This window comes from Xenopus laevis, chromosome 2S, assembly GCF_017654675.1.
Source record: "Xenopus laevis strain J_2021 chromosome 2S, Xenopus_laevis_v10.1, whole genome shotgun sequence".
Taxonomy (NCBI): Eukaryota; Metazoa; Chordata; class Amphibia; order Anura; family Pipidae; genus Xenopus; species Xenopus laevis.
In genome coordinates, this window is record NC_054374.1 from 34309484 (window position 1) to 34323471 (window position 13988).

At 38.4% G+C, this 13988-nt stretch overlaps 1 protein-coding gene across 7 annotated transcripts in view; it reads right to left on the reverse strand.

Moving 5' to 3' along the window:
• Positions 1-13988, reverse strand: part of sh3kbp1.S (SH3-domain kinase binding protein 1 S homeolog) — a 203439-nt gene that overhangs the window by 161618 nt on the left and 27833 nt on the right. For all 7 annotated transcript variants that reach the window (XM_041583615.1, XM_041583613.1, XM_041583617.1 and 4 more), the window contains exon 2: positions 3147-3304. In XM_041583615.1, the coding sequence (XP_041439549.1) occupies positions 3147-3304 (158 nt within the window). The remainder of the gene's footprint in view (positions 1-3146; positions 3305-13988) is intronic.

The window sequence follows — 13988 nt, forward strand, 5'->3', positions numbered from 1 at the left end:
GATATTTTTTGTTACATTAGAGTTCTAGATTTCATATATTTATGAGGTTTATGACCACAATGCATTTGTTTACTTGCACCAACAACAGCTCACCTTACATGGGCTGATGAAAACTACCAGCTTGTCCCCTCCATACTGAGTCTGCAGCTGATTGGCCCATGTATGAGACCTTCCAGAGGTCCAGCCCAATTAATATCTGGCTGAAAATCAATCAGATATCAATTGAGCAAGTTTGAAATTGCCATTAGGCAAAGATAGTGTGGGCACTTTAATAAGGTCTTCTCATGATGGGGCAAATTAACTAAACGATGAAGCGCCTAAAGCTAACGTTAATTCGCCAGCGTAGCGCATTTTCTTTAATTCGCAGATTCACTAACGGACACTGGCGTAAATTCGCTAGTGTTACTTCGCACCCTTACGCCAGGCGAATTTGCGCAATGGACGTAACTACGCAAATTCACTAACGTGCGGATTTTTCTGAACGCTACCTTTTACGCCAGACTTCCTTCGCCACCTCAGACCAGGCGAAGTGCAATAGAGTAGATAGGGATTGCTTTAAAAAAAGTAAAAAATTTTTGTAAGTCCCAAAAAACGCTGGCATTTTTTATGGATGATAGGCTGAAAAAGATCGAAAAATTTTTAGGGGCTTCCTTCCCCCCTACATTTCCTAACTCATGGCAACTTAACTATACAGTGGGCACATGTGTAGGGCAAAATAAAAATTTAATTTGCTGTTTTGAAGGTTTCCCAGGCTTGTGAAGTGCTGCTACATATTGTAACTTGAATTTGGCGCCGTATGCAAATTAAGCATCGCTAGCGTAACTTCGCTTTCCTTGGCGAATTAAAGCTAGCGCAACTTCGCAACCTTACGCATCCCCCGAACGCAACTTTGGATTTTAGCTGGCGAAAATACGCCTGGCGAAGTGCGGCGAACCGGACGCTGGCGCAACTACGAAGCTTAGTGAATTTGCCCCGATGGGTCTCCATCTTATGATCTGGTCATTCCCACAGGGGACAAACAATCGGATCATCCCAATTTACTCCACTGCTCGTTTAGATTGAGAAACAAGAACCGAAGAGGAATTGTGGCTCCTTTTCACTTCTTTTCACTCCTTCTGGTGCACCATACGCTGGTACATACTGAGCACAAGTTGAGACAATTTTTAAACCTGCCTGATTCACGAACAGATCAGTATACATATTACAGGTATGGGATCCGTTACCCAAAAAACCCAGGTCCTGTGCATTCTGCATAAGAGGTCCTATACCAGTACAGGAATATTGGTCAGGATCATCAGGCACCTTTTATAGGTACATGTATGGCTAGCATTAGTTGTTTATGTATAAATAGTCGTGAACTGATTTTTGGAAATTGATTTTTGTTGAATTTACCCTGCATTTCTTGGCTCTAACTATGTACACTATCTACACAAAACAACAAGAAGTGACAAAAACTTTATTTTCCCCAAAACTCCAGCAAATAATGTCCACACCGTTTTAAGATAAACACATTTCTGACATCAGAATCCCTTACAATAAAAAACGAACTCCATGGTTTAAAGAAACTGGTTTCTATTAGATAACGTTCTATTAGATAGTAACTTCAATTTGCATGAATCAGTTCTTCTTAACTTAAAGTAAGTTACCTCTGTACTGCAAATAATATGGCATGTAAGAGTAATTGGAAAAATATTTCTACAGTGTTTTCTCCTAAGGGATTTTTATGGTTTAGCCTACTCTTTCAGTAATCCAGGCAGTCACGGTGGGTGCACAAGTATGGAGAGACATTAATCTACATGTGCAGGGACTTTATATAGGCACTATCACTGGCACTTTGAGTATAGTATAACATTGGTTCTATGCAAAGGATATTGAAAATAAAATTCTCAAATTTGTAGCATGTTTGTTTTATTTTTCATCTCCAGCTAGCTGTATTTTGTTCTTTCTTCTGACGTGGTGCTGTGTTCTACGTCCATAGAGCAAGCCAGATGTAAAACAGCAAGGCATAATGATGAGAATACTGCTTGTGTAACTAACATGCACAGAAACTACAGTAACATAACTTGCATATCAAGAAGTATAAATAAAAATCAAATACCTGTATACAAATTTGAAGGCACCCAATGCTTCACATAAACAAAAAGATGCTTTATGGGACTTTGACCCTATTTTAATTGATGCAGGCAAGAATTTTATGAAGATAATAAAATACCCCAACACAGTTATTTGTTGGCAGCTTCAGATCATATATAGGAAAGAAGCCCCCTAGTCTCCACAGAGCAGACATTCCACATCAGCAGGGCCAGGCCAGGCCGACCGGGCGACCAAGTCAACGTGGCTGGCCACGGCGCCCCCTCGTGTGCGTGCGCTCGAAAAAGGAAAGATCAATGGAGGGGAACGCGACGGAGGGAAAGGGAAGGAGAATGCGATGGAGGGGAGGATAAGGTGACAGGAGGGAGTGGAGTAAGGGATGCAAATCCAGCTTGGGGTAGGCAGGACAATTTCAGAGGTAGCTGCCCAGCACCCCTCTATTATTGCGCCCTAGGCAGCTGCCTCTTCTGCCTACCCATAGTTCCGGCCCTGCACATCAGAATTCCTGCCCATAAGTTACATGGTACGTTTTAACCCTCTTAACCAGCCCCCACCAGTAGACTAGGTTTATAAAGTATTGCTTTAGTCGTAGGTACCTTCTAGATCCCACTAAATGTACCCAAGAGCTGGACCAAATGAGAATTACATAAGGTAACAGTATTCTTCTAGATCTCATATTTTACAGGTAGGTCTAGTCATTCTTTATAATTATAAATCCATGCATTCATTTATAACCATAAAAGGCAGCCTTATTAAAACCCACTTTATTTTTAATTCAGGTCAAAACATATTTTCACGATCCTTGATGAAAAAGGTCTCTACAGATAAACTACCAACTGTATATATATATAGACAGTTTGTGGCTGGTGCACACGGTAAAATATCCAGTGCCTGTGTGCTGGTTTAAAACAATGATACTATTAATTAGGCAAAAAAAACGCACCAAACAGGGCTTAGTATAAAGTCCAAATATCAAAATTTATTTTCAACGTTTCGGCTCCATAGCTTGAGCATATATATAGATAGATAAACAAAAAAACACAGGTTGTACTCACTCTTACAAAGTTGTCAGGAAATAGACCTCTTCTTCCTTTCAGCTCCCCTTCCCACCAACCACCATCTTCCTTCTTGATTTTGGTGATGATGTCACCTGCTGTTATAGTCAGCTCGTCGTCATGCTGAGCTTTGTAATCAAATTCCACTATCGCATCCACTACAATAAAAGGAAGAGAGAAAACGAGTGTTGGATATATGAAACATACAAGAGAACTTGCTTTTAAAAAAATTGTAAACTTGAAAAAATGGAAAGCTGAGGTCTTTATCCCAGTCCGTTATTAAAGTCGTTGTTCACCTTTAGATTAACTTTAAGGGGCAGATTAATCAAGGGTCGTAGTGAATTCGAGGGAATTTTCGAAGTAAAAAAATTCGAAATTCAAAGTAATTTTTTGGATACTTCGACCATCAAATAGGATACTACTACTTCGAATTTACTTCGAATGAGATTCGAAGTAAAATAGTTTGAATATTCGACCATTCGATAATCGATGTACTGTCTCTTTAAAAAAAAATTGGACTAAGTTTTTTGAAGTCGAAGTAAAATCGTTCGAAAAGTTTAAATTTGATATTCTAAAGTATTTTAATTCGATGGTCGAATTTCGAAGTATTTTTAATTTGACCCTTGATAAATCTGCACCTTAGTATGATGTAGTGTGATATTCAAATGGTGCAAATGGTTTTCATTTTTATTATTTGTGTTTTTTGAGTTATTTCGTTTAATCAGCAGCTCTCCAGATTGCATTTTTAGCAATCTGTTTGCTAGAATCCAAATTAACCTAGCAACCATGTTTTGATTTCAATAAGAGACTGGAAAATGAATAGGAGAGGGCCTTAATAAAAAGATGAGTATAAAGAGTAGCAACAACAATAAATTTGTAGCCTTGCAGAGCATTTGTTTTTAGATGGGGTCAGTGACCCCCTATTTGAAAAGTGGAAAGAATCAGAAGAAAAAGGCAAATAATTCAAAAATTATTAAAAAAATGAAAAAAGTAAGCCCAATTGAAAAGTTGCTTACTATTAGCCATTCTATAACATACTAAAAGTTAACTTTAAGGCGAACCATCTCTTTAATCAAAATATATTAATGTGTAATAATACATCAATTGCAACTAGTAATGATGGTAACCTTTCCAGAATAATAATAGTGCCAACATCTTAATTACAAACACCAATGATAAAGTACTTATTTATACATTTTTTTTAGTAAGATTATTGTTACAAAATACAAATGTTTGAAAGAATGCCCAACAGCACTCAAAAAATGCCACCCCACATTAGAAAAAGGGTAAATTCTTCATTCATTCAAGATGGCACAGTATATTTAACATTAGAACTTGTTTATTTTTCTGTGAGTAATCCTCTGTTGTGATATTAAAATATCTCAAACTGTACTACTAAAATATAGTTCTGCTGGATTTTACAGAAAAACATGCGGTTGACAAGAAATAAACATTTCTACACTGTCAGAGAAATACAAATGGTTCCATATAGGTAATTGGAAGACATTAATGATGATTCAGAGATATCAATTTTACCCTTTAGCAATGACAATGAGTAGTGCTAGAAAACACAGAAAATAAAAGGGAGAAACATATGCACAAACACAGAAGGAGCAAATTGATGGAAAATGTTGGGCTTGTTGAAGGGCTTAGTGAAGACCACAATATGGTCACTAGGGACACCTGGGTTTGTCATCTTTTAGCCCTGGAAAGGAACATTCTGCTGATACTAACCAAGCACATTTACCGCATAGCATGCAATAGCACCACTGCATGAAAAGCACCACTGAGAAAACCTGGAGGACATTTTTGTAGGTACTGTATCTATCACTGTGTAATCTACACTTGGATCGAACACTTCACTATGCTTGTTGACAAACGTTCAACATTTTCCAATAACTGAAATCTGATCTATCAGCTACACTAGAATTTAAGATGCTCATACTCTCATGCCTCAGAAACATCAGAAAGAACTGCTCCCATGAGGTGAGTTGAGCAACTCGCTGTTCTTAGTAACATTAGGAGCCGAAGATTCCAATTTTTAAAACGGAATTTCGGCTCCGCTAATGCACTAGTGATGTGTATATAAGTTGGGCATATCTTCCCCACCCAAATGGCATTATTTGTACTGCATATACCCCCTCCATTTGCCAGCGCCATCACATTTTCAAACAAATAAACAAATAGCAGCTTTCACTCGGTGGCCATTTTCCCGCTGACACATCATCAGTAACACTGACATCTGCAAACAGGATATGTATGCTGTAAAGTTCATGAAAAACAGAATGCAGGTTTACACAGGCACAACATACTTTGATAAAAAGTTCTGCTGGGTTGAGCACTGTAATAATTAAGCTGAGCTCAGGAGAGGTGGTTAGGAGAAGAAAAATAGGATCAGATAGCTACAGCAGAGTTTCTATGGGAACTAGCAATGTTAGCTCTTCATTGGCTGTTAGACTGGAGGGTGTGTTTAGTAATCTGAGCTGAGAAGAACTGAGCATGCTCATAAGTCAACAGTAAAAGTAAATTCCTGAGGGAGGGGGTTGAGTGGGTTAGAGGAGGGGAAGGACTTCTAAGTGATTATGGGGATGCTGCAGTCTTACTGTTAACCTTTTAACAACCAGAATGGCAGTTATCTAAAGGTTTCAAATAGACTGTTCACTAATTCAATTTTTATGGAGGGGGTTTACATGTCCTTTAAGGATACAACTAGAATTTGTATGGGGTATATAATTTAAAAAATAGGGGGTGTCACCTTTACTACACCTTTTCAAATCCTAAAATACACTTGAAAGGATTGGTTGTTGAGCTTTTTTTAAGCTCAAGCAGGCCCGGATTTGTGGAAAGGCCACCTAGGCCCGGGCCTAGGGTGGCAGGATTTTCGGGTGGCGGCATGCTGCCCAACCACACCCACATTGGTTCAAAAACACAGGTGATGCACAGTAGATACAATCTCCATTGCACAAATAAAGTGGAGGGGACAGGGGCGACGAACGGCAGTAGGCCTAGGGGCTACCCACTATGTAAATCCGGCCCTGAGCTCAAGCCGCCATTGTTGGTTGAACCCTTGGTCAGGGTCCTCTTTATCTAATACCTAGGTTACAGATTTAAGAAAACAATCATGTAGTTATTCAGCAATAGTTTTACAAATATCTAAATATCATAACATAATAATTTCACTCTAACGTGACCTTCAAGATGAGCTTTCAGGTGCACCTAGGACAGCGACTTCTCCCAAAATGTCATTTCCATTAGGCTGAGACTCCCAAGAGGACCAACCCCACAGCGTGGGAACTACTGAGCTAGAGGAACGATGGCTGTATATCTATTTAAATGCCCCACTGCTCGAAGAGAGAACCACAAATGTCAAAATCACCTCTCACCACTTCCCATAATAAGACATGGATCCTGTAAGGTTTTCATACAGTAAGCTATATATATACCTTTCTATTTTAGTCTACACCTCATCTTGTAAAGAGCTTCTATATTTTCCTCTCTGTTTTGCCAAAAAGCTGCATTTCAGGTTACTAATTTGTCGACATAAAAACAGAAGTGGAACAAACGAAAGAAACTTCAGCCCACAGTTTTAACTTTATCACAACACTATTAATAACTGACTGCTCTTCAAAATATTCTCTCTTTTTTATCCCAAAAATGAAGCTGTCTAGATGTGAATACTTTATAGCAACTGAATTGCAGAGATGGTTGCATCATTGTTCCTGTACAGCTACAGACTACCATTTCTATTCGTTTTTGTTGTTTTCATCAAATGTTTGTATGGTTTGGGGCCTGTTTACATTTGCCAGTTCATTTCTTAAAATTCAAGAAAACCCTGATTCACTTGGGGGCTGCCAATCAAATGGCCGAACGTTCGAATTACCCCCGATATAGCCATGCCGTTAGTGGCTTATCGGGGAAAGATCAGGGAAAGATCCCCTCGTTTGGCGATGTCGCCAAACGAGCGAATCTTTAAATCTATTGACAGCTTTAGGCTGAGGGTCCACTTTCCAAACTATTATATCCTCCTCTCCTCATTCAAACTCTTTATTCTCCTAGTCTCATTTCTCTACATACTATACTCTATTCTTCCATTATCAAGCCTCCTTGTTCCCATAAAGAATTAGGGAATGACCATGAAATAGGCCAAATGGTTAGAAGCAAGAGGAACACTGACACCTGGGCCCACCTTCCTTTTCCTGGTATCCTGTGGGCCAGTCCAACACTGAACCCAGTGCACCCTACTCTGTTAGTTATCTTTCCAGGCACCGTAGAGTAAAATTTCCAGATTCTACCCTACTGTGCATAGGTAAGTCTAAGGGGTATATTTATCAAAGAGTGAAGTTAATAGTGAAGTTCCGCCACTAGAGTGAAATTCCGCCACTCTCCATTCATTTCTATGGGATTTTTATAGGCGTATTTATCAAAGCGTGAACTTTCACTTTCTTCCATTGATAAATACGCCTTTCGGAATCCCATAGAAATGAATTGAGAGCTGCGGAATTTCACTCTAGTGGCGGAACTTCACTCTTTGATAAATTTACCCCTAAGTCTGTTCTGGGGACACCTGGGAGAGTTAGGTACAATGGCGGCAGGTCAGTGCATTTTTCCCTAAAAGGAGCTGGAAAACAATTTGATTAATGGGGGGGTTTTAAATAAAATAACCAAACACTAACGTTATGTGAATTGTATCTTTCTTACATTCGAATAAGCAAATTAGTATTTGGATTAAGTTTGAGATATGCCCAATTTTTTGTGAAGGACTCAGAATTGACTGAATCCAAAAATTGTGAGTTTGTCGTAGCCTTAAAATTCTTTACTGCTTTTAACATTAAATCCAGACAAAAGTCATTCTTCAAAGTCTCTGTATAAAAACTTCTTCATTGCTGTGGTCAGAATTGGTGATGTGATGATGATTTGAGTGTATCCACATGCCCATGAACAGAACTGGGCAACAAACTTGTTAGTGGCCTTTTCGTTGTAGTTTTGACTGTGATTTTCATTGTGGTTTTCAGATGCTGTGGTTGATCTCGGTCTGCCGGGTCTTGGTTTGAATGAAAATTACATGAATTGTTAAAATGTAGACTGGCTAAATTGCACAACTTCCTTAGAAACCTTCAATTTAGTTGCAATCTGGTGGTAGGATAGTTTTACTGCACCCAATGGAACAATTTGGTCTGGACGGTGTTCACTAAGCTGCTTGGGCATTGTTACAAACTACATAGGAAACAAACTGTAGGACCTGTTATCCAGAATGCTTGGGACCTGGGGTTTTCAGGATAACAGATCTTACCGTAAATTCCTTAAGTCTACTAGAAAATCATGTAAACATTAAATAAACCCAATAGGCCGGAACTGCTTTATTATTACAGAGAAAAAGGAAATCTTTTTTAAAAATTTGGATTATTTGGATTAAATGGAGTGTATGAGAGACAATCAATCCGTAATTCATAGCTTTCTATATAACGGGTTTCCGGATAAGGGATCCCATACCTGTACTAGGAAATATTCCTAAAATAATTAACACTTTTCTAGTACAGAACCACACTAATCCAGTGGCTATCAAGTATTGGATGCTAAAGCACGATCAAACACGTTACTAGTGAGAGATGTTACCATATATGCAAACATGCCACTATATAAATTCAATGACATTTAAAGCAACTGAAACAATCTTTCAGTGAATATATTCAGACAATTTCCATTTCATTGGAAAAATTATTAAAATGGTAACAGTTTTGTCTGTCATTTCTGAATAATGGGACAGATGGGAAACTTTTTTTTTTTCCATTTTTCATTTTGCAAATGCAAACTTGATATGTACATTGAGCACAAAAGAAGAAGCTAGAGTAATAGAAGGATAAGTAAGTATACTGTACTAAGTACTATACTATGGGGCCGATTCACAAAGGGTTGAATATCGAGGGTTAATTAACCCTCGATATTCGACTGGGAATTAAAATCCTTCGACTTCGAATATCGAAGTCGAAGGATTTTAGCGCAAATAGTGCGATCGAAGGATTATTCCTTCGATCGAACGATAAAATCCTTCGAATCGAACGATTCGAAGGATTTTAATCCAACGATCGAAGGAATATCCTTCGATCAAAAAAAGTTAGCCAAGCCTATGGGGACCTTCCCCATAGGCTAACATTGAGTTCGGTAGCTTTTAGATGGCGAACTAGGGGGTTGAAGTTTTTTCTTAAAGAGACAGTACTTCGACTATCGAATGGTTGAACGATTTTTAGTTCAAATAGTTTGATTCGAAGTCGTAGTCGAAGGTCGAAGTAGCCCATTCGATGGTCGAAGTAGCCCAAAAAACACTTTGAAATTCGAAGTTTTTATACTTCGAATCCTTCACTCGAAGTTAGTGAATCGGCCCCTAAGTCCTTACAATGTAAGCCTATCATTCCATACTGCCTTCAATTTTTTTGGGTAAACAAAAAAAATCTTTAACTCCCAATGCATATTGCAAGAGAGATCATTGATTTGAACAGATTGAATCCATTTTTTGTTTTTTTAATAAGTAACCAGTAAGCTTGGTAGCAATTACAGAAATGTAATCAATATGCAACTGGGGTATGCATACAGGATACCAATGGTTTACCCCCTTTTTTAACATTAGGGTAATGAATAGCACTTTTCAAGAACATACTCTTTAAGAAATATGTTTTTTGATAATTCCTGCACTGACAAGGTCAAAATCTAAAAATGGAATGTAGATTCAAAACAAATCAGAAGTCCACTTTGCTTAACAACCCCCTCCATCCCTTAAGCTTAAACCCTGGTTAGGCTTTCAGATAAGGAGCAGTCCATTATACAGAGGCTGTGGATTTGTTTTGATTGTGCATATACTAACTAACAGGAAGTAGAATGTGACTTTACTCCCAAAGCTTCAGCAAGATGAGGGAAAGAATCTATGTGCCCAATTTTATCTCATCCTGAAGAAGGTAAAGGCAGGCCCTGACTAGCAATCTGTGAGTTCTTGCAAATGCCAGAGGGGCTGCTGAAGGATGCCATACACAGTCATTTTTTATTGAGCTTGCGGGGAGCTGTTTGTGCAAACTGTCTGGGCTTCAGGTGGTCTAGAGGGGGTGCGACGGGGACCTGCCTGCTCTTTACCAAGTCCTGTCTGCTGCCTGTCTTTGACCCCTGCCTGTATTTTGACCATTCTCTCGGATCCCGAAACTCTCTGGTATTTTGACCCGGCCTGTGACTTGATTACACTTCTGACTCCTGTTTTGTACTGCACTGCCCATTTGGTAAACTGGCCTGGCTTGTGACCCCGATTACACTACTGTCTACTGTTATTGTTCTGCTCAGCTCATCTGGTGTATTGACCCGGCCTGGGACCCCAACTACGTTCCTTGTTCTCCCAGTCAGTTTAACGCCCTTTCTTGCCTAGTAGCAGAGGGCTCCTCCCGAAGCCAAAGGTGGCTGCTAAAGGCAGAAGAGTGAGCCGTGACAGGGACCTAGGTTTTGTTCTAGGTTTGGGATACCAATCGTAACAGCTTCAGTATACCTAAAATGCCAGGGCCCATTTTGAGTCTCGGTCCACACCTGGGTAAAGGTGTTGGGATAACTGGTTATTTTCATGCATGACTAGAGCCCTATTCATGGGAAGGCTTAGCAAAGCACATTTCCATGTTAAATTGCTTCTTTATTTACACCTCAGCTGCTATAAGCTTCATTTTAGCTTTACAAGTTATGTTTAACAGCTTGAATCCCACATGAAGTATTATTTGGTGAAACCTACCTTCCTGTATCACTATTTATAGTAGGGATATTTGTGCGGTTCCATTACACTAATTTAGACATGTGGCTAGTCAGCTGAATAGGTCTGTTCTTCTGCAAAAAAAAATGAAATTATTTGGTACTGTCTGGGAAGGCAGGCAGCCATATAAGTGCCAAACCAATTTGCTTCCACTACAGTTGTAGTATACTTTTGCGGATTTTGCTAATTATAAATATCTGGAATAAAAAATCACTTATACAAGAAATAAACCCAACGGGATTTTTTGCCTTCAATAAAGATTCATTATTTTTTAGTTTGAATCATGTACAAGGTACTGGCTTATTGTTACAGAAATAAATGAAATGTTTTTTCAAAATTGTAATTATTTTATTTAGTCTATGGGAATGGCCGTCCCATAATGCAGAACAGTCTGGATCAAGGGTTTCCAGGTAACGTACCTGTACCAGTGCTTTACTGACATACCATGAGAGGTAATTACAGCCAAGAAAAAGCAGCCAATTTATTATCACTGATTGGTGTGTGGCCCTCAAAAGGATCCCGTATTTGTACCACATGACAAACAATACATCCAGGTGTTCTCATATGTTGGACATAAAAAATAATACTAAATTCCAAGCAAGATAAAAGGATCAGCCATCTGTGTGAAGAATGTTTTTGCTTCAGTGGTAGACTAGGGTTTGTGGGTACATTTGGGGGGTTATTTATCAAAATCCAAATTTTCTCATGTTTAAAAAAAAAAAAAAAAAAAAGAAAGTCAGAACAAACTAAAATTCACGATTTATTTATCATTGAAAAAAAAACGATCGGGAGAAACCGCAACTTTTTTGGATTGTTACATGAAAACTTCAACTTTTTAGGATTGTTGTGTGAAAAAAGTGAATTTTTCAGATTCGATGCCTAAAAAGTCAGAATTTTTCATGAAACCAGTGGAAAAGCGTGAAATGTTTGGATTATCCTACAAAACCCAATGCAGACCATAATATCTTCAAATTGAAATAGGACCTCTGCATTGACTTTTACATCAACAGGTTGAAGATGGAGTATTTTCGGATTATGACTTTTCGCATCCTTAAGGTATAATAAATCTTGAAGAATGTAAAGGTTTTTTTCCACTAAAAATTCTAGTAAAAATTCAAGTTTATTTGGCCTTTCATAAGTAGCCCTGATGTTTGGATCACAGAGTGCACATAAGACAGTAATGGGGGAATGTAATAAAAGTCGGTAACTGAAAAAATATTCTCAATGCGAAAAGTTATGCCTCTGTGCAAAAAAAATTGCCTTTGTGTGAATTTAATATAGCTTTTGCGAACCCGCAAACTGTTTAGCGACCACTTCCAACAGTGGAAGAAGGTTTGCGAATTTTATAGTTTGCACCAGTGCGCAGTGAATGTAATAAAACTTCTTACTGAAAAAGTTGTTATGTTTGCTCCAAAAGCAAAACCTTCAAGCACCTCTTAAAAGTGGGCAATGCGCAATTAAAATTCGCAATGTAATAACAGTTTAAGGTAGAGTATTACATTGCGAAATTCGACTTTTTATTCTTATTTGTGCTAGTTGTTTTGCTCTTTGCGACTTTTATTACATTCCCCCCTTAGGGTTAGGCCACACTGGGCGTTTTGGGGAGATTTGCTTGCCTGGCGACTAATCTCCTCGTCTTTGCGGCGACCAATCTCCCTGACTCTGCACCGGCTAAAATGAAAAAACACCAGCGCTAATCACACGCGACGATTAGTTTTTCGGCGTCGCCTGAAATTAGCGCCGGCGGTTTTTAATTTTAGCCGGTGCAGAGTCGCAAAGACGAGGCGATTAGTTGACAGGCGACCAAATCTCGCGAAAACGCCCAGTGTGGCCTTACCCTTAGTGAGTAAAATGCACCCATATAATTTTGAAAGTTAGCACACCTATCTTAAAGGGCCACTATACCTTCATTTTTCGTTTGGCAAACATAAAAATATCCTAATTATATATAGGGACTGGTTTTCCTTTTTTTAAATTCATGTCCAGTTTATATAATTAATAACATTATTTATATATCAAGAGCAATCAGTGCTTAGGAGTTCTGAGTTTCATGGCCTTCAACCTCATGCCTTTATATGGTCATGAGATGCTCTGTGACTTATAATATATATAAATATATGCACAACTATAATGCTAGCTTTTTCAGGGGAAATTTAAATAGAATTTATAGATGACAGTTTGTGGTCAAAATAGCTGAAAATGCTTGCTTGCCAATCAATGAACTTTTAAACATAAGGGCCATTTCTTCCTCTTCTTTTATCTCTTTACCTCCTTTTTTGTACACGTCTGATGAGCATTACATGATCTGTTCTTTCTTCTTTGTAAACTAAAAACTATTGAAAAGTGAACATAACATGGACGTATATGTTTCTTTTTTCTCAGCCTGAAATTCATACAAATTAGGCTCTATCTACAGAAGCCACAACTGAAGTTTAATAGCAATCCCATTGTTTGGAATGCTGATTGGTGAGCATGAAGAGCAATAAAGATTGAGACTGAACTATATCCCTTGTCTCTGTAAATCAGCAATTCAACTGGTAAATGAGCCTTGCTTATTTTAGTGCTTTGTTGTCTCCTCAGTCTCTAGAGACGCAGAGCAAATTAAAGCCAGTTATTTGTGAAAATATTTATAGGAAAATTAACAACAAAAAAGTCAAATTCTCACATGAATTAAAACATTACTGTATTGCCTAAGGTTTTAGAACTATTCATAGAAATAAGCTAATAAAAAATAGGCTTGTTGATGTTAAATGTTTTATTTACAGGTGCAGGACTAACATTTATAAACTCTAAGGTTCATGGATCACCAGGCTTTTTCTCCACCACCTTTTTTACCCAGTGTGGCTGCCTATGTTGCCTGTTACTGATGCTGAGCTTTGTGCCCTATTCTGTAAAGCAGGCACAGGACATTAATACAGACAAGAGCACATAGGTAAAAATACTTGAATAACTGAATGGCATTTTTATTGACACAATTCAGATATCTGCATCAAACATTGTGCTAAATAGTATTATCCATTAAAGGACAACAGCCCCTGCCCCTCCCCCATATGTACTATTCAGGGCACCAG